This window comes from Heteronotia binoei, chromosome 17 (assembly GCF_032191835.1).
Source record: "Heteronotia binoei isolate CCM8104 ecotype False Entrance Well chromosome 17, APGP_CSIRO_Hbin_v1, whole genome shotgun sequence".
Lineage (NCBI taxonomy): Eukaryota > Metazoa > Chordata > Lepidosauria > Squamata > Gekkonidae > Heteronotia > Heteronotia binoei.
In genome coordinates, this window is record NC_083239.1 from 48607865 (window position 1) to 48633949 (window position 26085).

A 26085-nucleotide genomic window follows, 5' to 3' on the forward strand; every position below is an offset into this window, starting at 1 on the left:
TGCCGTCAAAGTTACAGAAGCGGAGCTGGGAAGAGAGCGGGTAGTGACCCGATTCCAAGTTCAGGTTTCTGTGTGCCTGGCCAATTCCCCCCTCCCCACCCACCCCGGTCGCCCACACCCCTCCTGCTTTACGTCCTCCGCCCCCCCCCTCCAGCTGCTTCCTTTGTTTTGACACGAATCCCGGCAAGACTTTGTTTTCCGTGAAGCCAGGAGACTGAATCAATATTGACCCACCCAGACCTTGCAGGCAGGAACACAATAGCACGAGCCGCTTGATACACTCAGGCCTGGTGACCAGCCAAAGAACACCCGGGGATATGCCCCAGCCCCCAGCCGACCGAGGACAGAGGAGGTAGGGTTGCCAATCCCCAGGCGGGTAAGGCAAATATAGGAAAACACTGTCATTTACAAAACAAGAATAAATGCAACCGTTCTTCTTAAGCTTTCAGTTCAATGGAACATCGCAAACACAACTTTCCACCAAAACACAGCGGCTCTTCGCTGAGCTCAACGTACGTAGTCGTTCCAGATCAATATGCAATGCAATACAGGTACACTACCTTGCGGTCTAAAAAGGTTTCTTGGTAGACGCAAGCGTACCGTTATTCAAGTGTGGTGAGGGTAGTCCTCAATCCCACAGGTACGGCGACACGGGGCCAAGGTCCCTTCCGTGTTTCATACGCCACTTCCGCTGGCCGCCTGTATTTTTTTTCCCGGAACCCGTGCTTAGGCAACAGCTCTCACATAGCTCTCATCTGCACGCTTGAACAGCTCTCATCTGCACGCTTGAAAGCCAAACTGGCTCTCATCACGTGGTCTGGGATCTCCCAGAATTACAGCTCATCCCCAGACCACAGTCCCCTGGAGAAAACGGACTTTTTTGGAGGATGGATTCTATGGTGCTATTTCCAGGGCTTTTTTTTGTAGCAGGAACTCCTTTGCATATTAGGCCACACCCTTCTGATGTAGCCAGTCCTCCAAGATCTTACAGGGCTCTTAGTACAGGGCCTACCGTGAGCTCCAGGAAGCTTACGTCCCTGCCATCTGCCACTGGTAGGCCTGAGCAACGAGTCAGCGCTCAGAGCCGTTTTTCCCGTTGATGAGGTGGTCGGCGGGGGAGGGGGACGGAGGGCTTTGCACAGCGTGAAATTAACCTGGGGTGGGGAAGGGAGGGAGGAGAAGGCGTGGGGGGCGGTGTGATGCTGCGGGGGGGACGGATATCGGTGGGAGGCCTCACGACCCGGGATCGAGGCCCGGGTGCCCTGGTGTCGGGTCATGACCCTGCCATTGGGAAATGCTGCCATAGGGTTTAGTGGAAAATTGATCTGCAGGTATTTCGGGCTTGGGGGAGCTGTATTTTGAGGTAGAGGCACCAAATTTTCAGCATAGCATCCAGTGCCTCTCCTCAAAACACCCTCCAAGTTTCAAAAAGATTGGACCAGTGGATCCAATTCTATGAGCCCCCAAAGAAGGTGCCCCTATCCGTCATTATTTCCAATGGAGGGAAGGCATTTAAAAAGGCGTGCGGTCCCTTTAAATGCGATGTCCGGAACTCCCTTTGGAGTTTAATCGTGCTTGTCACAACCTTGCTCCTGGCTCCACCCCCAGTCTCCTGGCTCCACCCCCAAAGTCCCCAGATATTTCTTGAATTGGAGCTGACCACCCTAGGAAGAGGGGAAGGGACCCCCGTCTGCTTGGCGCTGGGTGAGCAGGTGGGGATGCCAAAGCAGACTCAGAAATCCTTTCCGGGCGACATCCAGCATTCAGTGAGCACGCGGCAGCTGCGGGCTCTGCTCCCATGAGAAGGCCAGGGCAGTGCCTACAGGTGAATGTTTTGCAGGCTTTTAGAGCTGTTGCTATACAAGGCAAAACTCAACTTTTTTTGGGGGGGGGAGTGTGCCTCCTGACCATGTACCCAAGCAGGCTTTGCAGTTGAATGCACAGATGTGGGGAGGGGGTAACCGCCCCTCTCCTCCAGGCATTTCCAGTGTTGTGTCCTGAGGTCAAGGCGCAACACAACAGTCTGAGATGATCCAAAGATCTGCGTTCCAATTGGCTGCATCATTCAAACTGGCCAATCGGGAGGCAGTAATAGGGAATCCTAGGATCTGCCGATGGGGAGGCGTATTCTAATGAAGGATCCAAAAAGGGTGCAATCGCATTCAGCAGGAGCTCACAGAACAACTCCTGAACATTTCTGAGGGTTCCCCCTCCTCCTCCCCACCTACCTTGTCCATTGAATAGGAGGTGCAGCTGCATAACGATCCCTGGATTAGGAGAGCAGGCAGCCAGCCAGCCACCAGGGGCTTTGCCACACCCCCAGCAGCCCTCATTAACCCCTGGAGAAGCCCGCACCACCCTTTCTCCACTTCTTCTGTGATTTTGGGCGGTGGGTGGCTTGCTGGCCTTTTGATTGGGGGGGAGGGGCAGCCCAGGAGAGCCCCAGGCAAGTGAGGCCTGCTTGGGCTGGCTGGATCTCTAGCCAGCCTAAACAGGCCTCACTCACCCAGGGCTCTCCTTTCTTGCATCAGGTTGCCTTTGGTTGGCGGGGGGGAAGCATATGCTAATAACTTATGCTCCGCCACCTATTTTTCTATAAGATGACCCCTGGCAACCACAGAGTGCTTTCTGCTTCATGGGGGGCTGGGTTTTCCCTTCCCCAACTGGATATATTGCTGCATGTTTGCAGTCACTTAATAAAGATGCTGAAAATCTCTATGCTGGCCGAACTCACTACTTAACATACAGATTGCTGAATGTTGTCTGAAAAGGCCTTCAATCATGCAGGGACAGCGGATGTCATTGAGGTCAAACAGGCCTGCAGATACAACCTGGAAGTCATGGATACATTTTTTCTAAACCCAGGGCCGGCGCGTGGAAGTAGGCGGAGTAAGTGGCTGCCTAGGGCGCTACCCCACCAGGGGGTGCCACAAGGAGCCCCCTTACTCCCCTTGCCTCTTTCCTGGCTGGAATGTGCCACTTGGCCGCTGCACTGTTTGGAGCGCACTCCAAAGAGCGCGGCGGCCGCTTTCGGCTTGAAAGTGGCCAGGCGGTGCAGGGGGCAAGCGGCAGTGCGGCCTCGTGTGCCGCCCGTTGCTCTCTCCCCCCATGCTGCCTTGCACGATGACATCACTAGTGATGTTATTGTGCGCCACGCACACGCACAAAAAAAGGGAACTTGTGTGGAAGCGCGGCATGGGGTCCGCCAGGCGTCTAAGATTGGGCCTGTCTAAACCCCCCACCCCGGATTGCCAGGTCTCCTTGTCATGCCACTAAATCTTAGTGGGGGTGGGGGATTTATGGGAATTTGGGGGAGTCTTCCAGGAATGGGAGGGACGTTGCACAATGCACCAATGTCACTCAGGAGCAATGTCATCGTGCTGGTGACATCGGGGACAATGCTCTGGTTTTTGGGTAAAACTCTACGTTACAATTGGCATCAAACCACGCGACGTCATCGTGTCAGGGGCATCGCATGGCAACTTCGCTGTCTGGAGGCAGGTGGGCAGAACCCCTAAAAATGAGGGGATTCCCCCTCAGACCTGGAGAATGGCAACCCTATTCTCCCCCCACCCCTCAGTTGGCTAAACCTACGGAGCAGAGGTCCATCAGTGGCAATTAGCCACAAGGTATAGATGGGATATTCTATCTGGGGCTGTGAAGCTCTGTATTCTTTGGGCTTGGGGGGAAAACAGTGGGAGGCCTTCTGGAGTTTTGGTCTTGCTGGGGGTCCTCCTGATGGCACCTGGGTTTTGGCCACTGTGTGACACAGAGTGCTGGACTGGATGGGCCATTGGCCTAATCCAACATGGCTTCTCTTATGTTCCTATGTCTGGGGCAAGGATGCTCTGTATTCTTGGTGCTTGGGGGGCAGCAGTGGGAGGGCTTCTGGAGTTGTGGTCCTGTTGGTGGACCTCCTGATGGCACCTGGGGTTTTGGCCACTCTTTGACACAGAGTGTTGGACTAGGCCATTGGCCTGATCTGATCCAGCATGGCTTTTCTTATATCCCCTTGAGCCAGTGTCTACGGAGGATCCCCCAAATCAACTACCTCAGACCACCGCCTCTCCTCTTTGTAAAACCAGCCGGGTATCCAACCTTTGGAATACACATGCAGTCCCCACTCAATCTGGCATCAACAAACTGAGACCGATTTCCCACTAGCGTTACGCCGCTCTCACGCTCCTTTTCTCGGCGGGGCTTCCGTCGGATTTCACACTATCTGCCTCGGGGCTGCAATTAGCAGAAATTGGGTTTTAGAGGTTTCTGCATGCCGCACGAATAAAACAAAGCTAGTGGGAAATCGGTCTGACTTAGGGTTGCCAAGTCCAATTCAAGAAATATCTGAGGACTTTGGGGGTGGAGCCAGGAGACTTTGGGGGTGTAGCCAGGAGGCATTGGAGGCGGAGCCAGGAACAAGGGTGTGACAAGCATAATAGAACTCCAAGGGAGTTCTGACCATCACATTTAAAGGGACAGCACACCTTTTAAAATATCTTAATTCCATAGGAAATAATAAAGGATAGGGGCACCTTCTTTTGGGGCTCATAGAATTAGACCCCCTGGTCCAATCGTTTTGAAACTTGGGGGGTACTTTGGGGAGAGGCACTAGATACTATACAGAAAATTTGGTGCCTCTACCTCAAAAAACAGCTCCCCCAGGGCCCTGAAACCTCCAGATCAATTCCCCATTATACCCTATGAGAATCGATCTCCACATAGGGAATAATGAAGTGCTCAGCAGACGTTTCCCCCCCTGCCCCCCCCCCGTTTTCTGGCGACTCTGAAGCGAGGGATTGGCCTCTCTACTCACAAGTTGCTGCCAACTTCTTCAAAGTAACACAGACACCCCATCCCAGGAGGAAGCCTTTCAATCGAAGACTGAAGCCTCCAGAGGTGGAAAGTCACATGGTGACTTTGGGGGCAGGGCTTCCCGCACCGGCCAGCTGACTGGGGGCGTGAAGGAACCTGGGAAAGCGGAAGAACCCCCGTTGGGACCTGGGGATTGGCAAGCCTAGTCTGACTTCCATGCACAAAACCAATTTGTGAGGTTGAGAAGCATTGAGCAAGCAGCAATAAGGAGTAGAGGAGAAAAACTTTTACCCCAAAGAGATGGGCCCAACTGGGGCAGATCCCATTTGCTCTCCCCCCACTCCCAACACTTCCCCTTACCTCGGCTCACGCGCTGTTTGGCGCCTGACAGGATCCCCGGAGTGTCAATAAGGCTGATGCTCTCCAGCACCTGGTTGGGCAGGTGGGCACACATGAACCTGAGGAGAAGAGAGGCAGTCAGTCGGGGGGAAGGAAGGAAGGCAGCGCCGGGACCTCTGGGAAGGGAGGATCTCACACACATAACGGAAGGGCTCGAGGGTAGTGCAAACTGGGACACTAGAGTTCTTGTCTTTCATACTGGTGGTGGAAAGCACTTCGCAGCAGACTTATAGCAACCCCCCATGGGGTTTTCAAGGCAAGAGGTGAACAGGGGTGGTTGGCCATTGCCTGCCTCTGCATAGCAACCGTGGGCTTTCTTGGTGGTCTCCCATCTCCAACACTAACCAAGGCCAACCCTGCTTAGCTTCTGAAATCTGATGAGATCAGGCTAGCTTGGCTCAACCAGGTCAAGACAGAGACATTCAGAGGTCGCTTGCCATTGCCTGCCTCTGCGTAGCAACCCTGTCTTCCTTGGTAGCCTCCCATTCAAGTTCCAAACCAAGGCTGGTCCTGCTTAGCTTACAAGATCTGATGAGATTGGGCTAGCTTGGGTCAACCAACTCAAGACAGAGATGAACAGAGGGAGTTTGCCATTGCCTGCCTCTGCGCAGCAACTCCTGTCTTCCTTGGTAGCCTCTCATTCAAGTACCAAACCAAGGCTGGCCCTGCTTAGCTTACAAGATCTGATGAGACTGGGCTAGCTTGGGCCAACCAGGTCAAGGCAGAGATGAACAGAGGGAGTTTGCCATTGCCTGCCTCTGCGCAGCAACTCCTGTCTTCCTTGGTAGTCTCCTTGGTAGTCTTCCTTGGTAGCTTACAAGATCTGATGAGATTGGGCTAGCTTGGGCCAACCAAGTCAAGACAGAGACAAAAGAGGTGGTTGGCCAATGTCTGCCTCTGCAGAGCAACCTTGGGCTTCCTTGATGGGCTCCCATCTCGATCACTAAACAGGGCCGACCCTGCTTAGCTTCTGAGATCTGATGAGATCAGGCCAGCCTGGGCTATCCAGGTCAGGGCAGAGACAGAGGTAGGGTGGGCCCTGCCACTAGGCAAGCTAGACGATTGTCTAGGGCGCCGGCCTTCTGGGGGCACCGATTTGGTGCCCCCATTTCACTTGGTGACGTTACCCATGCTTCTGAGATCTGGGTTAGCCTGGGCCATCCAGGTTATGGCAGAGATAAACAGGGGAGGTTTGCCATTGCCTGCCTCTGCGCAGCAACCCTGGATTCCCTGGGTGGTCTCCCATTCCAGTACGAACCAGGGCTGATCCTGCTTAGCTTCTGAGATACGATGAAATCAGGCTGGCTTGAGCCATCCAGGTCAGGGGAAAGACACACAGAGGTGGTTTGGCATCGCCTGCCTCTGCGTAGCAACCCTGGACTTCCTCGGCGGTCTCCCATCCAAGAATGGTAAGCAAGACGGTAAGGAGGACGGTAAGCAGTGGGGTGCCACAGGGCTCGGTACTGGGTCCCATGCTCTTTAACTTGTTCATAAATGATTTGGAGTTGGGAGTGAGCAGTGAAGTGGCCAAGTTTGCAGATGACACTAAATTGTTCAGGGTGGTGAGAACCAGAGAGGATTGTGAGGAACTCCAAAGGGATCTGTTGAGGCTGGGTGAGTGGGCGTCAACGTGGCAGATGCGGTTCAATGTGGCCAAGTGCAAAGTAATGCACATTGGGGCCAAGAATCCCAGCTACAAATACAAGTTGATGGGGTGTGAACTGGCAGAGACTGACCAAGAGAGAGATCTTGGGGTCGTGGTAGATAATTCACTGAAAATGTCAAGACAGTGTGAGGTTGCAATAAAAAAGACGAACGCCATGCTGGGATTTATTAGGAAGGGAATGGAAAACAAATCAGCCAGTATCATAATGCCCCTGTATAAATCGATGGTGCAGTCTCATTTGGAATACTGTGTGCAATTCTGGTCACCGCACCTCAAAAAGGATATTATAGCATTGAAAAAAGTCCAGAAAAGGGCAACTAGAATGATTAAAGGGTTGGAACACTTTCCCTATGAAGAAAGGTTAAAACGCTTGGGGCTCTTTAGCTTGGAGAAACATCAACTGCGGGGTGACATGATAGAGGTTTACAAGATAATGCATGGGATGGAGAAAGAAGAGAAAGAAGTACTTTTCTCCCTTTCTCACAATACAAGAACTCATGGGCATTTGATGAAATTGCTGAGCAGTCAGGTTAAAACAGATAAAAGGAAGTCCTTCTTCACCCAAAGGGTGATTAACATGTGGAATTCACTGCCACAGGAGGTGGCGGCTACAAGCATAGACAGCTTCAAGAGGGGGTTAGATAAAAATATGGAGCAGAGGTCCATCAGTGGCTATAAGCCACAGTGTGTATATATATTTGTGTGTGTGTGTATATATTTGTGTGTGTGTGTGTGTATATATATATATATATATATTGCCACTGTGCGACACAGAGTGTTGGACTGGATGGGCCATTGGCCTGATCCAACATGGCTTCTCTTATGTTCTTATGTGACACAGAGTGTTGGACTGGATGGGCCACTGGCCTGATCCAACATGGCTTCTCTTATGTTCTTATGTGACCCAGAGTGTTGGACTGGAGGGGCCACTGGCCTGATCCAACATGGCTTCTCTTATGTTCTTATGTGACACAGAGTGTTGGACTGGATGGGCCATTGGCCTGATGCAACAGGGCTTCTCTTATGTTCTTATGTGACACAGTGTTGGACTGGATGGGTCATTGGCCTGATCCAACATGGCTTCTCTTATGTTCTTATGTAACTAACCTGGTCTGACCCTGCTTCGCTTCTGAGATCTGAAGAGATCAGGCTAGTCTGGGCCATCTAGGTCAAGGCAGATGAACAGAGGTGGTTTGCCATTGCTTGCCTCTGCAGAGCAACCCTAGACTTCCTGGGTGGTCTCTCATCCAAGGACTGACCCTGCTTCACTTCTAGGATCTGACAAGATCAGGCCAGCTTAGGCCATCCAGGTGGTGTTAGCCACAGGATATAAGCAGCAGAAATATCCAAGTTCCATTCTGCAAGGAAGAAATCTTTGGCAGTTGAAGCTGTCCCCTCCCCGCCAACCACCATGCTCAGTGGCCAGCAGTGATGCTAGGAAAACTAGGTGACTTCCAGGGCGCTGGCCTTCTGGGTTGCGCTGAATTGGGCACCTCTATGTGACTCGGTGACGTTATCAGTGATGGGGAGGGGGAAGCCAAAAGGTAGCCTTGTCTAGGGTACCAGACAGTCTAGGGCTGGCCTCGGCCCCACTGATTCTAATTGCACACTGTCCTTAAATCAACTGCATGCTGGAAAACTCAGGACTACCAGTGCAGCCAAAACCACACGCTCCTCTTCCCTTTTCTCCTCTTCCCTCCTTGTCTTCCACAAAGACAGGGACTGAGGGCAGCCGTGGTGGTCTGCAGGAGGAGAGTTGGATTCAAGTCCAGTTGCACCTTTGCAGGGGTGTCAAACTCATTTTTTCTGTGGACCGGATCTGACCTAAATGTCACGTAATTAGGCAGGGCCATGCATGCCAGAAAATACTGAGTACAGCCCAGATAAACATTATATCCAAATGCAGGGGTTGTTTTGCAGAAAAACAGGTGCTGGAGCTCATTAGCATAACTCATTAGCATATGCCACCCTCCACCAGTCAAAAGCAACCCGATGCAAGAAAGGAGAGCCCCGGGCAAGCGAGGCCTGCTTGGGCTGGCTACTGATCCAGCCAACCCAAGCAGGCCTCGCTCACCTGGGGCTCTCCTGGGCTGCCCTCCCCCAGTCAGAAAGCCAGAAAGCCACCCACCACCCAAAAGTTGAGAAAGGGCAGTGTGGGCTTCTCCAGGGGTTAGTGAGAGCTGCTGGGGGTGTGGCCAAGCCCCTGGTGGCTGGCTGGCTGCCCGCTCTCCTAATCCAGGGATTGTTATGCAGCTGCACCTCCTATTCAATCGACCAGGTAGGTGGAGAGGAAGAGGGTGAACCCTCGGAAAGGTTCAGGAGCTGTGCTCCTGTGAGCTGCTGCTGAATCTGAGGCCTGTCTAAATGCATGAGTGACAACAGCAATGCAAAACAAAAAGCCAATTTTAAATGCATTCTGCCTGGGGTTCTGAATCAACCAATGAGCACTCTTATTCCACACCCCTTCTGGGCCTTACAGCATACACAGGATTTCACTTCTGAGCTCTTGATGCTGAGATTCAGATTGCGGAAAATGTAAGACGCTCTTGTGGAGACATGCATGCGAAGGGTGGGGCGGAAATCCACCCATTCACCCCTGAACCAAGTTTCTTTTTAAACCTTCTGTTGCTTTTTCTTTACTCTAGGGCAGGGTTTGTGAATCAGCACTGCTCCCGTTTACCCTCGATAGGTCTTCATTCCTGCAAGCTCCTTTGGAAGCATCTGAACACTGGAAAAGCAAAGGGATGCATGCACGTGGACATGAATAAATAAATCAACATGGACACCGGGAGAAGGGAACAGCAGTTGAAAGATATCGAGTACTGGAGCAGGGGCAGTTGAGGTCTATACCAAAAACAATGAAAGATCCATGAACGGCTCTAGTTTGCAATTTTGGATATGTGCGTATATCACATGTACAAGACCATATCTTTGTTTTGTTGTTGTTGTTCAGTCACACAGTCGTGTCCGACTCTTTGCGACCCCATGGACCAAGTCACGCCAGGCCCTCCTGTCTTCCACCATCCTCCAAAGTTTGCTCAAATTCGTGTTTGTTACATCAGTAACGCTGTCCAGCCATCTCCTCTTTTGCCGTCCCCTTCTTCTTTTGCCTTCTGTCTTTCCCAGCATCAGGGTCTTCTCCAGGGAGTGCTCCCTTCTCATTGGGTGGCCAAAGGATTTGAGCTTCAGCTTTAGCATCTGACCTTCCAGGGAACAGTCTGGGTTGATCTCCCAGAGGACTGACTGATTGGATCTTCTTGCAGTCCAAGGGACTCTCTTTGTACAGTACGTTAATTAAAGGGGAATAACTCATGCTGTTCTGGTTCAATGCTCTAGGGTTGCCAGTCTCCAGGTGGGGCCTAAAGAAAGGGATGCCCCCCTGGCCACCAGTAAGGGACGAGGGGCAGGTTGCCAGCTCCAGGTTGGGAAACGCCTGGAGATTTGGGGGTGGAGCCTGGGGAGGACAGGAACCTCAGTGGGATACAATGCCACAGAGTCTACCCTCCAAAGCACCCATTTTTCTTCAGGGGAACTGTATTCTGGATATGAGGTGTAATTCTGGGAGATCCCCAGGTACAACCTTGAGGGTGGCATCCCAGAGACTTCCCAGAATTACAGCTGACCTCCAGACTACAGAGATCAGTTCTCCTGGAGGAAATGGCTGCTTTGGAGGGTAGACCCTGTGGCATTGTATCCCACTGAGGTCCCTCCCTTCTCCAAGCCCCACTCTCCCCAGCCTCCCCCTCCCCAAATCTCCAGGAATTTCTTAACCCAGAGTTGGAAACCTGAATCACTGATGCTGACTGGAATCCACTCTTCAGCCAGCAAGGCAGGTACCTATAGTAAGACTGTTCACTAGGGTGCACGAAGCACGCGGGGAATGATGATGTCACTCTCAAGTGATGTCATGTGCCAGCCACTCTAGGAGCTTCTGGGGAAACTCTATGGTTTTCTCAGACGCTCTAGCAAGTTGGGAGGGAAAACTCTACGGTACAATAGGCATCATAGAGTTTTCCCTCTCAAATTGCTGGAGCATCCAGGAAATTCCCCCGGAAGCTCCTAGAGGGACAGTGCATGACATCGTGAGTGACGTCATCGAGCTGGTGACGTTGGGGGAGGATTCCCTCCCCCCCTGCCACTGGCCCAATACGGGGCCTGGGAACTTGACAGCCCTACTGTTCACCAATGAAAGACTTGAGACTTCTTGGGGCACGAAGATTTATTGCAGTATCAGCTTTCAAAGGCTGCAGGTCATTTCCTCTGATGCCTTCTCCGATGTTCCTGTCTCTAAGATTTAATAATTGTGCCTGTAACTGCCAGCTGTTCCCAAAGCTAGCCTGAAGGTTGTATTTTTTTCCTGCATCCCTAGATGAATTCCAATTCCGCAGCCTCGCCCGTCTTATCCTAAACATGACACAGTCACTGATCTAGAGGCCACCGATAGACTGTTTTCTCATGTTCAGGGCCGGCTGGTTTTGACCTCTGTTCCTGCAGCAACCGTTGGAGATCACAAGACTCCCGACTGACTGCATTCCCTCGCTATCAGCCGGCTGTCTCTGTCCGCCTCCTTTACATGTGCCAGCCAGCAGTCTCATCTCCAAGACGTTGCCAGAGCTGAGGCAGGCGGCCCTGGAATTTTGGCACTCTGGGTTCATGCTTCCTTGGCATGTGATTGGGTTGGCCCTGGGATCAGCAATGCCAACTAGCCCTCTCCAACTAAGATGAGGCCAAAGCGGGGGGGAGCGTTGTAGCAGGAACTGCTTTGCATATTAGGCTACACCCCCTGTAGCCAATCCTCCAAGAGCTTTCAGGGCTCTTAGCACAGGGCCTACTGTAAAAGCTGCAGAATTGGCTACATCAGGACAGGTGTGGCCTAATATGCAAAGCAGTTCCTGCTACAAAAAAAAAAGTCCTGGGCCAAAGGATGGCACCTGCCCTACCACAAGCGGCAACGAAGGCTGTGGGCATAAAAAGATATCACTGTTATAAAGCGCCAGTTCAATTTATCAATCACATTTTTTTCAATCCCGCCCCTCCTTCAAGGAGTTTTGTATGTGGTCAGCTCCTCTTCCATTTTCTCATCGCAAACCCCCCGTGAAGTAGGTTAAACTGAGATTAATCCAGGGAGCGACACGATTTGAACTCAAATCCCCCCAAATCCTAGTTCAGTAAGCAAAAGAGAGGACATTTTCCCCAATTTACTGCTTCAAGCTGGTGATCCCCATGGCACATCTCATTTTAAATACCCTGGCTATTTAAGCTGTGATTATTGCTACTAACTAGGAATATTCCTAACCTTCCAACCCTAAAAGAGGACAGGCACCAAAAAAGAGGACATCTGGTCTCCCTCTTGCCAGCTCTGGGTGAGGAGATACATGGAGATTTTGGGGGTGGAGCCTGAAGAGGGCGAGGTTTGGGGAGGGGCCTCAGCATGGTGCAATGCCATAGACTCCACCCTTCCAAGCAGCCATTTTCTGATCTCTGCCAGTTAGGGGGTGGAGCTGGGAGAGGGCGGGGCTTAGAGAAGGGCCTCAGCAGGGTACAATGCCCTAGACCAGGGGTGTCAAACTCATTTGTTATGAGGGCCAGATCTGACGTAAATGAGACCTTGGAGGGCCGAGCTATGTTAGGCCGGGCTGGGCCGGGCCATGCTGTGTGTGTTCCCATTAGGCAACAGAGATAGAAACTTTATAAAGGACACAGACAATCACAATTAAAGAGGAGGAGCCTCAGCCAATGGAGAAAATAGGGGTTTTGCTCTGTAGCTCCTGTGTGATTAGGGTTGCCAATCCCCAGGTGGGGGCAGGGGATCCCCCGGTATGGAGGCCCTCCCCCCGCTTCAGGGTCGTCAGAAAGCAGGGGGAGGGGAGGGAAATGTCTGCTGGGAACTCTGTTATTTCCTATGGAGATTTATTCTCATAGAAAATCATGGAGAATTGATCTGCGGGTATCTGGGGCTCTGGGGGGGCTGTTTTTTGGAGTAGAGGCACCAAATGTTCAGTATAGCATCTAGTCCCTCTCCCCAAAATACCCCCCACGTTTCAAAAAGATTGGACCAGGGGGTCCAATTCTATGAGCCCTAAAAGAAGGTGCCCCTATCCTTCATTATTTCCTGTGGAAGGAAGGAATTGAAAAGGTGTGCCGTACCTTTAAATGAGATGGCCAGAACTCCCTTTGGAGTTCAATTATGCTTGCCACAGCCTTGATGTTGGCTCTAATGTCTCCTGGCTCCACCCCCAAAGTCTCTGGCTCCATCCCCAAAGTCCCCAGATATTTCTTGAATTGGACTTGGCAACCCTATGTGCGATTGAGCAAGCCTGGAGAAGCAAGCTGTGATGCAGAAGGAAGCAAGAGAGAGGGAGAAGGAAGCAGAGGACAGACAGTTGCTTGGGGGCCTGATAGGAGCCCTCTGAGGGCCTGATTCGGCTCCAAGGCCAGATGTTTGACACCCCTGCCCTAGACTCCACCCTGCAGAGCAGGCATTTTCTCCAAGTTGAGCTGATCTCCGCCAGCTGGAGATCAGTGGTCAAAGCGGGAGATCTCCAGGTCCCACCTGGAAGCTGGCAACCTTCAGTCTAGGCTGAAAAGTCCCAGCGTCTTATTCCCAAGTAGCTGCCCGAGACAGACCGCGTAGCTTTACTGACTATGAAACTAGGGTTGCCAATCCCAAGATGGGGGCAGGGGATCCCCTGGTTTGGAGGCCCTCCCCCCACTTCAGGGTCATCAGAAAGCAGGGGGTGTGGGGGTGTGTGAGATATATATTGATTATACCAATTCCCATAGGGTATAATGGAGAATTGATCCGCGGATATCTGGGGCTCAGAGGGGCTGTTGTTTTTTTTTAGGTAGAGGCACAAAATTTTCAGCATAGTATCCAATGCCTCTCCTCAAAGCACCCTCTATGAGCCCCCAAAGAAGATGCCCCTATCCTTCATTATTTCCAAATGAAAGCATTTAAAGGGCATGCAGTCCCTTTTAATGCAATGGCCAGAACTCCCTTTGGAGTTCAGCTGTGGTTGTCACACCCTTGCTCCTGTCTCCACCCCCAAAGGCTCCTGGCTCCACCCCCAAAGTCCCCAGATATTTCTTGAATTGGACTTGGCAACCCTATATGAAACTGTCTCGTTCCACTTCCCCGTTTCTTAGTGCTTCGGTTCACCTCTCCTTCTTCTTTTCTCAGAATCATGGTTTACATTCCAGATTGACTCCCTCCTAGCAGGAGTAAAGGTGGATTAACCAGGAGTCGAGATAGTGGGTGCCAAAAGCTGAGCTGTGCTATGCGCTGGGGTGGGGTCTGTGTTTACTGACTCCTCGGCGGAGGAAGAAGCGGGGCCATACAGTATAAACAAGGATGCTAAAAGTAGACCCTTCCGGAATAGGCTGAGGGACATCCAAGTCCACCATTTCCCACTGCCTTGGGCCAGCCAACAGGAACTTGAAAAAAGTCTGTGCTGGTGTCATGATCCTGGGCTGAGTAAGGCCTGCAGGCCCCAGGGAAGCCTCTGTAGGAGTACTGGGAAGAGCCTACATTTCCCAGGATCCCCTCTGTCCTTCTGATTGGGTAGTGAGGGTTTTGGAGGGAAACAGGCCCAGAGAGGGGTGGGGTCAGGGAAGAGACTATATAAAGGCCAAGCCCAGGAAGGGGGTGTTCTTCTCCTAGGAGGCAGAGCTGAGGAAGAGCTGCTGCCAGGGAGAGAACCCCACCCTGTGAGGTAGGGTGAGTAGGCCCAGGTCTGACTGAGTTGGGGACAGTAAGTTCAGACGCGTTAGGGCATTTGGTTATTTTTCCCTTCACCCTTTTACTGTTTTATGCACCTTGTTTGTTATATTGCACTGACCTTAAAATAAAGCTTTTTGTTGTTGTTCACTCTGCCTGGCCCTCACGCCTGTTATTTGGCCTAAGCTACAGGAGGCCTGAAGGGCTTGGGAGGGAACTCTGGGCCTTCTCAAGGGGAACCCTTAACCCAGAGTGGTGGTGACACTTGGTAAGACCCCCTCTGAGTTGTGACAGCTGGAGCGCTGTTGCCATGTCTTTTTACGGGTGGGCAAAAGAGCCAGGTCATTAAACAGTTCCTAACAGGCAGGGGTAGAATTCTAGCAGGAGCTCCTTTGCAAATTAGGCCCCACCCCCCTGATGTAGCCAATCCTCCAAGAACTTACAAAAAAGAGCTTTGTAAGCTCTTGGAGGATTGGCTACATCATGAGGGGTGGGGCCTAATATGCAAAGGAGATCCTGCTAGAATTCTACCCCTGCTAACAGGTATAAATCAACAGGCAAAGATTTTCAGTAGGTTAGAAGGACAAGGCAGGAAAGCCTGTAGATTCCTGCCAGTTACTGCAGCTGCAAAAGGCACTGAACAAAAAGCGACAACTCAGGATATCCACATTCCAGCACTGCTCGCCTTTCTTCTTCTCATTCCTTTTGGAGTCCTCAGCATCATGCACTTCACCCCATCCATTTTGCTGTCCCTCATGAAACCATAAGAAGAGCCTTCCTGGATCAGACCAGTGGTCCCCCCAGTCCAGCATCCTGTCTCACACTGTGGCCAGCCAGTTCCTCCGGAGGACAAATAACAGGGCAGAAAGGCTGAGGACTTCATAAGAACATCAGAAGGGACCTGCTGGATCAGGCCAGTGGTCCATCTAGTCCAGCATCCTGACTCACACAGTGGCCAGACAGTTCCTCTGAAGGGCCAACAACAGGCCAGAGAGGCTGAGGCTTTCATAAGAACATCAGAAGAGCCCTGCTGGATCAGACCAATGGTCCATCTAGTCCAGCATCCTGTCTAACACAGTGGCTGACCACTCCAGAGGGCAAAGAACAGAGCATAGAGGCTGAATTCCCCTTCTGATGTTGCATCCTGGCATGGGTATTCAAGCTTTACTGCCGCTGAATGTGGAGGTTCTCTTTAGTCACCATATCTAGTAGCCACTGATAGACTTATCTTTCATGAATCTGTCTAATCCCCTTTTAAAGCCATTTATGCCTGTGGCCATCCTTGTGGAGGGTGGGTGATCTCAGGAGATGCGGCAATTCCATCTGGCAGCAAATGCCACATTTTAATCCCTCTTCCCAAAAGATGTACCCCCAGCCTCCCCAGATCATCCAGCCAGGGTTGCTACGACAACTGGTCTCCAGGCAACAGGAGAAAATGGCTGCTTTGGCAGCTGGACTCTATAGCAGCATGCCCCAAAGCCTGCCCTCCTGAGGCCCCACCCACAACATCTCCAGGTGTTTCCCAACCTAGAGCTGGCAACCGTACCTCCAGCCCAACTCACAACATTCTCAGCCTCAGGGGTGGAATTCTAGCAGGAGCTCCTTGGCATATCAGGCCACACCCCCTGATGTAGCCAATCCTCCAAGAGCTTCCAAAGCTCTTTTTTGTAAGCTCTTGGAGGATTGGCTACAGCAGGTGGGTGTGGCCTGATATGCAAAGGCGCTCCTGCAAGAATTCCACCCCTGCTCCGCCTCATTGCTCCTTCCCACACCCATCACAGCCTCTTTCCACCAATCAAAATGGCTAATTACCCATCAGATTCGTGGTCTTCAACCTTTCAGACATGGAGCCTAAGTTTAGGCACCTGTCAGGAAGTCTTGTGGCCCATCCAGTCCAACACTCTGTGTCACATAAGAACATAAGAGAAGCCCTGCTAGATCAGGCCAGTGGCCCCTCCAGTCCAACACTCTGTGCCACATAAGAACATAAGAGAAGCCATGTTGGATCAGGCCAGTGGCCCATCCAGTCCAACACTCTGTGTCACATAAGAACATAAGAGAAGCCCTGTTGGATCAGGCCAATGGCCCATCCAGTCCAACACTCTGCGTCACACAGTGGCCAAAAAAACCAGGCACCATCAGGAGGTCCATCAGTGGGGCCAAGACACTGGAAGCCCTCCCACCGCAGCCCCTCCCCCAAGCACCAAGAATACAGAGCATCACTGCTCCAGACAGAGAGTTCCAACAATACCCTGTGGCTAACAGCCACTGATGGACCATAGCTCCATACGTTTATCCAATTTCCTCTTGAAGCTGGCTATGGTTGCAGCTGCCACCAAGAGGGAAGGTGGCACAGCACCGCCTGATCTCATCAGATCTTGGGAGCTAAGCAGGGTCAGTACTTGGAAGGGAGACCACCAAGGAAGGCTTTGCAGAGGAAGGTGATGGCAAATCCCTTCTGCTTCTTGCTTGCCTTGAAAGCCCCCTGCTGGAGTAATCATAAACTGGAAGCTAAGCAGGGTTGGAACTTGGAAGGGAGACCACCAAGAAGACTCTGCAGAGGAAGGCGATGGCCAACCACCTCTGCTTCTCACTTCCTTTGAAAGCTCCTTGCTGGGGAATCTGGTTGCAGAAAGGAATGGCATGGTATAGCCCAATCTTATCAGATTTTGGAAGCTATGCAGGGTGGGTATTTGGATGGGAGACCACCAAGGAAGGCTGTGCAGAGGAAGGCAAGGGCCAGCCACCTCTACTTCTCACTTCCCTTGAAAGCCCCTTGCTGGGGATCTGGTTGAAGGAAGGAAGGTGGCATGGTGTATAGCCCAATCTTATCAGATTTTGGAATCTATGCAGGGTGGGTATTTGGGTGGGGGACCACCAAGGAAGGCTCTGCAGAGGAAGGCGATGGCCAACCACCTCTGTTTTCTCCCTTGACTTGGAAGCTCCTTGGTGGGGTTGCTGTTAAGTTGGCTGCAACTTGATGGTATTTTCCACACACACACATTTTAGTGTGCACCGCATCTCTCTTTCAGTTACCGCCTGAGTTGGGATGATACAAATCAGAGCAATTTCTCCTCTTTATTTTATCTATCAAAACACTGATGCCCCCCCCTTTCCTCATGACTCAGCTGCCTCCCGCTTCCTACAAGTAAAGATGCAGCTAAAATCCTTGCTTTTGGGGGCAACTGATACAAGCATAAGGACCATGTCCTTACGGAGGCTTTTAAAGGTCTGGATTCGAATCCTGACTATTGCCACAAGGATTGGCATCATCCCAGACTTTCCCAAAAGACAACAATAAATAAATGCAAGGGGAAGCTGATGGACTCTACAGGGTTGTGTGTGTGTGTGTTTTTTGAGGCGGGGGGGTCAAAATAAGCCCTTTCTGCCATCTCCGGATGCCTGAAGTCCACTCTTCGCCACGGGGCCGCTAATTTTCCGGTTAACAACATATTAAATTGCAGTCCGGTTGCAGCCACACCAGTTTGGGAACTGCAATCAGACTTGCATTGGTCCATTGGACTTCAAGAAGTCCTACAAACGAAGAAAAACATTGTAAAATGGACAGTAAAATAATTCCAAATTAATATGTGAAAAATACTGCGGTTTAAAAATTTGTTTTCAATATATGTATTAGTTAAAGCTTTCACGGAGTGTTCTGAGTTATATACCTTACTCATACTCTCTGGTTTCACACACCTCTGGATGCCTAGCTTGTCTGCTCTCACAAGGCCCAACATTTCTCGTCTTGGCATCCATCTTGTAGAAAGGTCCCCTCTCCTCTTGAAAAGCAGCACATCTGGAGAGCTGACTTGTTTCCAGGGGTGTTACCGGGACACATTGGCATGGAGCACCCCGCCATGTTCCAGGGAATTGGGCTTGGAGCTATGCCCACCCTCCAGAAAAGCACTGGAAACTTTCCCCTCCTTTCTCTCTCCCCCGGGAAGCCACGGGGAGTGGGAACAGGTGCCCTTTGCATTCCACAACCACTCCTTTCCCCAGCCCTTTCCTAACCCTTTTCCAAGGGGCAACTGGACAGCAAACAAGGAGGGGATGGGAAATCTACATGTCTCCAGACACTGCTTTTATGAGAACTGTCTAGAGAGTCCCTGATAAGAATGGTGGTACATAAGTATTTTAAAATCTGGTTTTCAGGGACGGAGCTGAGTTCAGAAATGCGATGGCTCTATTGGCACATTTGGCTGCTTTTGAACCTTTTCTTACGTCTCCTTCTTCATCGGGGTTGACAATTCCAGCTTTTCAACACCTAAGATTGCCAAATGATTTGAGGGGAAGTGGCCCAGCCCGCTCCAGTGCTTTTTAAAGAGCAGCTTAAAACAGAGGTGAAACTTCTAGTGGCTAAGAGCAAGTCTCTGCGAAGGCACCACAAAAATGCTCCAAATGGATAATTGACGTCTGCACGTCAAAGCGTTGAAGGCACAGGAGCAGGGCACATTAAAAACATGGCAACCTTCTGGAAAGCCGTAGCAAGTAGAGATGCCATTCTCCAGGTGGGTAGAACTAAGAGAGAAGTCACTGTGGAGATAATCAAAAACACAACCACAAAGTTATAGTGACAGTTAACTAACAAATTGTATTATTAACCATAAACACAAAGAAACATATGTCCCTAATAAAAGTCCTTAGAGTAGATACAAATGGAAAAAGTCCAACATGAGAACGTCTTCTTCACGTAGTGATTTCTTCAGTGAAATTTCCATCGATGAAATATGAATTTCCAAAGTTTGCTTGAAAATCCCTGGGCAGGTCTTCGACTTCTGCCCCACCCGTTTCCAGTTCTTTTTTCAACCGGGGGTATTCCACACATTTTAATAACAAATACAACAGGGGTGGCCAACAGTAGCTCTCCAGATGTTTTTTGCCTACAACTCCCATCAGCCAAACGTCTGGAGAGCTATCGTTGGCCACCCCTGAAATATAAGATTCTTGCATAACACTAATAGGGACCATCCACAAAACCTTCACTTATGGCAATCGCTCAAAAAGGCTCTAAGGTTTTGTGGAGGCTATGGTCCCTATTAGTGTGATGCAAGGATCTTATATTTGTTATCAAAATTTGTGGAATATCCCGTTGAAAAAAGAATTGGAAACAGGTGGGGCCGAAGTCAACGACCTGCCCAGGGATTTTCAAGCAAACTTTGGAAATTCATATTTCATTGATGGAAATTTCACTGAAGAAATCACTACGCGAAGATGACGTTTCTCATGTTGGACTTTTCCCGTACGTATCTACCCTAAGGACTTTATTAGGGACATATGTTTCTTTGTGTTTATGGTTAACAATACAATTGTTAGTTGATTGTCACTATAACCTTGGGGTTGTGTTTTTGATCCTCCAGGTGGGACCTGGGGATCCCCTGGAATTCCAGCTCATCTCCAAACCACAGAGATCCGTTCCCCTGGAGAAGATGGACGCTTTGGAGGGGGGACTCCATAGGAATGTACCCTGCTGAGCTTCATCCCCAAATCTCCAGGAGTTTCCCATCCTGGGTCTGGCAACCCTATCCCGCATCACCTGGTAGGGGCCAAGGAAGGTGGGGCAACAAGGACCCAGCTATTTCTTTCATCTAGACACCCCGGTGCCTCAAATAGCATCTTTGACCTGCAGACATTACATACCTCCAGGCCATCAAGTCACAACCAGCTTATGACAACCCCAGAAAGGGGCTTTCAAGACAAGTGAGAAGCAGAGGCGGTTTGCCCATGCCTTCTTCTGCAATGTTCCTCGGTGGTCTCCCATCCCAGCCCTGCTTAGCTTCCAAAATCTGACAAGATCAGGCTAGAGCAGGGGTGTCAAACATGTGGCCTGGGGGCCAAATCAAGCCCCTGGAAGGCTCCTATCAGGCCCCCTCCCCCCAGCAACCGGCTCTTGTCTGCTTCCTTCTCCCTCTCTCTTGCTTCCTTCTGCATCTCAACTTGCTTTGCAAAGCTTGCTCAATCGCACAGGAGCTACAGAGCAAAACCTCAATTTTCTCCCTTGGTTGAGGCTCCTCCCCCTCCTGGTCCCCTGGGGAGGAAGGGAAAGAGCCAGAGCTTCCTAGTTTCCTAGATCCCATGGGAGAAATGCGAAGAAAGCACCTTAAGACCAACAAGTGCTAATATTTTGAGCCTGTTTTATTTTGGAAAACAAAAACAAAACCTTTAGTCGTGTTTGTCTGTGTGCTTTAAAAAGTTTATATCTCTGCTACCTAATCTTAAATAGGTACGCACAGGGCCCGGCCCGACAAGGTCTCATTTATGTCAGATCCGTCCCTCGTAACAGATGAATCTGACGCCCCTGCGCTAGACCATGCCAGCTTTCCTTCCCGATACACATTAGAGGGGGATGATTCTCACTAAGGAAGGGCAGGAACCAAACCACGAATTGTGATCTCTGCTAAAAATGGCTGATTTGTGGTTCGTTCCAAACTGGTTTGTCTATCCCACTGCACCCAAGCATGAAAACAAACCGCCCTTTTCTCTTGGCATGGCGTTTGGTTCATTTTGCCAGACATCCTGGCATGATTTCCCAGCCCCCTGCAGTTCTAGACAGTTGCCAGTGAAACTGACTAGCTGAGGGGGTCACCCGCTTTGGGGGGCTGTAGCTTGCCCTCCCCAAATCCAATTCACACCAAACTTGGAGAGTAGGTAGAGGAGAGCCTGCTGAAGAGTTTGCCCACAGGTTTGGCACCTCTAGCCCACTCAGGAGCCATTCTATGCCTTTCTGAACTAAATGAACCAATGGACCACGAATCATTCAGGAAATTATAAAAAAAAAACCCATGAACCAAACAGAACCACTGAATCGGGCAACCCCACAAACCACAAAACGAAACGAAACACCACGTTCACGTTCCCTGCCCACCCCTAATTCTCACCTTTCTATGCTATGCGAAAGTTCATTTATTCATTTCTGAGCACAGAGCTGCTGAAAGCCAGTTTGGTGCAGTGGTTAAGTGTGCGGACTCTTATCTGGGAGAACCGGGTTCGATTCCCCTCTCCTCCACTTGCATCTGCTGGAATGGCCTTGGGTCGGTCATAGCTCTGGCAGAGGTTGTCCTTGAAAGGGCAGCTTCTGTCAGAGCTCTCTCAGCCCCACCCACCTCACAGGGTGTCTCTTGCGGGGGAGAAGATAAAGGAAATTGTAAGCCGCTCGGAGTCTCTGATTCAGGGAGAAGGGCGGGGTTTAAATCTGCAGTCCTCCTCAGTCTAAAGTCAAAGAGACAGGGCATATGTGATTTTCCCACCCTGGCCCGTGCAGGGGATTGTCAACAGCTGCAAAAGAGCTCAGAGCAGCTTTTCTTTCTGTCACTGCAACACTGTTGTGTGAATCAAAGCCACGCTGGGGGTGGGGTGGGAGACAAAACCTTCAGATCTCGACTGAGCCAAGAACCCCACAGACGGCCTTTCTTTCTCAAGTGGAGTGCCTCTCAGTAATGGGCAGTCTGAAGCCAGCAATGTTGCGTCAGGGTTTTTTGTGAAGACAGCTGACCTATTTTATATGGAGTGCCCAGCCCAGGATTAACCATGAAGCAAAAGAAGCACGTTGCTGGGGGGGAAGCGGGGGCACCACATAGGCGTTTTGCTTATATTGATTACCAGGGCTTTTTTTTGTAGAAAAAGTCCACCAGGAAATCATTTGCATATTAGGCCATACACCCCGACGGCACCATTGTTCCACACAGGATTTTTGTAGGAAAAGCCCATCTGGGACTTATTTGCATATTAGGCCACACCCCCTGACATCACCATTGTTTCACACAGGATTTTTGTAGGGGAAGCCCAGCTGGAACTCATTTGCATATTAGGCCACGCCCCCTGATGGCACCATTGCTCCACACAAGGGGTTTTTTTTGTAGAAAAAGCCCAGCAGGGACTTATTCGCATATTAGGCCACACCCCTTGCCACCAAGCTAGCTGGAACCGCATTCCTGTGCGTTCCTACTCAGAAAAAGCCCTGTTGATTACTGCTATTTAGTGTAGAAGAAGAAGAAGATGATATTGGATTTATATCCCGTCCTCCACTTTGAAGAGTCTCAGAGCGGCTCACAATCTCCTTTCCCTTCCTCCCCCACAACAGGCACCCTGTGAGGTGGGTGGGGCTGAGAGGGCTCTCCCAGCAGCTGCCCTTTCAAGGACAACTTCTGCCAGAGCTATGGCTGACCCAAGGCCATTCCAGCAGGTGCAAGTGGAGGAGTGGGGAATCAAACCCGGTTCTCCCAGATAAGAGTCCGCACACTTAACCACTACACCAAACTGGCTCTCATAACGTAAATGAAAAATAAATAAAAAGTTTCCATTTTAAAATAGTTGTGAGGTCTGAACTGCGGGATGTCCTGGAATAAATTTTGAATGTTGAATCTCTTATTTCACCTTCAGCAGCTCCCCAGTTTTCATGTCTTGTCAGTTAAGCAAAGGAAGGGCTGAGGGGCACCATTGGTGGGCTGTGCTAAGGACATCTGTTGGCCTTAAGTATTCCACAATGCTAGGTCTTAGAACACGGGTGGCCAAACTGTGGCTCGGGAGCCACATGTGGCTCTTTCACACATGTTGCGTGGCTCTCGAAGCCTCCCATCAGCTGGCTTTAAATCACTCAGCCAAGCCAAGCCAGCCAGCTACTTGGAGAATGCATTTAAAAATTGCTTTCTTTCCACCTCTCCCTCCCTCTCCCCCATCTATTTGCTTTCCTTCTTTTCTTCTTTCTCCTTGCGGCTCTCGAACATCTAGTGTTTATTCTATGTGGCTCTTCCATTAAGCAAGTTTGGCCACCCCTGTCTTAGCATAAAGTCTGAGTCCAGTGGCCCCTTTAAGGCCAACGAAGTTTGGTTCTGGGTATAAGCTTCCATGTGCAGGCCCACTGCAAAAGTATCTGAAGAACAGAAGAACATAAGAGAAGCCATGTTGGATCAGGCCAATGGTCCATCCAGTCCAACACTCTGTGTCATAAGAACATAAGAGAAGTCATGTTGGATCAGACCAATGGTCCATCCAGTCCAACACTCTGTGTCATAAGGACATAAGAGAAGCCATGTTGGATCAGGCCAATGGTCCATCCAGTCCAACACTCTGTGTCACATAAGAACAGAAGAGAAGCCATGTTGGATCAGGCCAATGGTCCATCCAGTCCAACACTCTGTGTCACACAGTGGCAAAAAAAACAACAACCCAAGTGCCATCAGGAGGTTCACAAGTGGGGCTAGAAGCCCTTCCACTTTGCCCCCCCCCACCAAGCAGCAGGAATACAGAGCATCACTGCCCCAGACAGTTCCAATAATATACTGTGGCTAATAGTTCCAATAATATACTGTGGCTAAACTCTGCTCCATATTTTTATCCAATTCCCTCTTGAAGCTGGCTATGCTTGTAGCTGCCACCACCTCCTGTGGCCGTGAATTCCACATGTTAATCACTCTTTGGGTGAAGAAGGACTTCCTTTTATCTTTTATCAGAAGCGAGGATGCACACGAAAGCTTCTACCCAGAATTGAACTTTGTTGATCTTCAGGGAGCCCCTGGGCTCCAAACTTTGTTCTATTGCATCAGGCCAACACAGTGATCCACCTGAATTTATCCTCCTGCTAGTTCTTAAGGACGCCATTTCTAAATCTGGAGCTGTATGAATTGCATAAAAGTGGAACTGCGCACGAACCAAGCAGACAGATATCAAAGCAGCTAAAGTTTTCGGCATCGTTCTATTTTTCTGTTGGGAAGCGTTTCAGGTACTAGAAGTCTCTACGCAGGGATACCATCCTCCAGGTGGGACCCGTGTGGCTCCCGAGTCGCGGTTTGGCCGCCCCTGCTCGAAGCTGTGGAGTCTTCTGAGTGAAAATTCAACTTTGTGAGCTACTGGCATTAAGCTTAGCTCTTGCCCAAATCAATTTGCATTAGAGCCTTTTTTTCCCTGTGCGAAGACAAGAATGGGTGAGCCAGAGGCTAGAAAACGGTGAGCTAGCTCACACAAACTCAGCTTAGAGAGCACTCTGATTTGGAGGTGAGCCGTAATTCCAGGGGATCCCCAGGTCCCACCTGGAGGTTGGCATGTTAGGGATAAAGCTACGCCGGCTGTCAGCGGCTCATCGCTGCTTCACAGACCCCAAAATTAAGGTCAGCAAAGGCAGTTTAGCTTATTCACGGCAAAAGCCAGCAAAAACCATACAGATAAAACCAATGCCAGTTACAGTCACCCATATAAATGGTGCTGAGAGAACAAAGGTAAAATTGCTACAATCAATTATAAAACATACAGTACATACATGCATACAGTTAACAACGGAACGAAACCTTTTAAAAACCACCAACTAAGAGAAAATGCCTAGCTATTTCCCTTCAGAGCTATGAGTGACTTTTCTAGTTCTGGTGGCAAGCCAAATTTAGCGAATTTGAGTATAACTCTCAGGTTCCTGTCATTCGAAAGATCCTTCAGTTGTTGCATTTTTTTGATGAAGAGCGGTACGCAAGATTGCAGGAAAAGGAAGGATTTGCTGTACACCTTGCCGTACACCTTTGCCGAATGCTGTACACCTTGCAATCATACAGGACATGCACTAAAGATCCTATTCATTACAGCAGGGGGCATATACGATCTTCAAAAGGTATTTTGTTCTATCTGCCCTCCCAAAACTGCAGAAGGCATGCGCCGTGAATGCACTCGAGGGCCGGAGAGCACAGAAGAAGGGACACAAGCCAACCCTGGACACTCACCGGTTGAGAAAAGTGTTTCCAAAGGGGTTCAGCTTCCGGAAGGGTTTGTTGGGGTCCACGATCAGAGCATTGCCGGGTATGATCCCTTCCGTTTCTCCGTGCATGACGGCAATGAAGGAGTCGGTGGTGGGCTCGGGCCCAATTCGGCTCCCAGGGATGTCTTGCTCCAGAAGGTATTTGATGAAGGTGGTCTTGCCGGTGGAATACTGGCCGACCACCAACACCATAGGCTTGTTGTCGAAGTCGGCATCTTCCAGGGCTGGAGAATGAAAGTCGTGGAAGCGGTAAAATTCCTCCACCGGCAGCAGCTTCTTCTTATAGAGGTCCTTCAGGCCCTCGGTGACGGTGTGGATCACCTCGGGGTTCTTCTTTTCTTGCTTCTTCATCCAGCTGAACATCTCGGCAGCCCTGGGTGCGAGGCTCGACGCCCCCGACTCCTGAAAGCTCAAATGTAGAACTCCCAAGGCAAAAAAAAAGGAACAAAATCTCAGCTGGGGATCTAGAGTTCTGTCGGACCGCCAAGTGATTTCTTAGAAAAGTGGGTCTGGATTAGAAAAGCGAGCCTGCAGAAGACGTGGACTACTGCACCTTTCTTAAATCTTCGTTCGCGAAGTCAAGCCGAGAGAGAGAGGGGTCTGGATTAAGGGAACCTATCAAGGCCCGGAAATCCGATCCAAGAGTTCCTAAAAGTTGCGCCAAAGAATTGTTGAGAAGTTTATGAGGCTCTGGTCCTTTCAAGTAATCCACAGCCCTTCTCGTCCACAGATCTTCCAGATCAACGCAATTGCGGT

At 50.4% G+C, this 26085-nt stretch overlaps 1 protein-coding gene across 1 annotated transcript in view; it reads right to left on the minus strand.

Moving 5' to 3' along the window:
- The window catches only part of EHD2 (EH domain containing 2), a 64301-nt gene extending 38538 nt beyond the window's left edge, over positions 1-25763 (minus strand). The window contains exons 1-2 of the mRNA XM_060258244.1: positions 25295-25763; positions 5173-5270 (exon numbers count right to left, since the gene is read on the minus strand). Coding sequence (XP_060114227.1) covers positions 5173-5270; positions 25295-25692 — 496 coding nt within the window. The 5' untranslated portion in view covers positions 25693-25763. The remainder of the gene's footprint in view (positions 1-5172; positions 5271-25294) is intronic.
- Between the last annotated feature and the right edge of the window lie 322 nt (positions 25764-26085).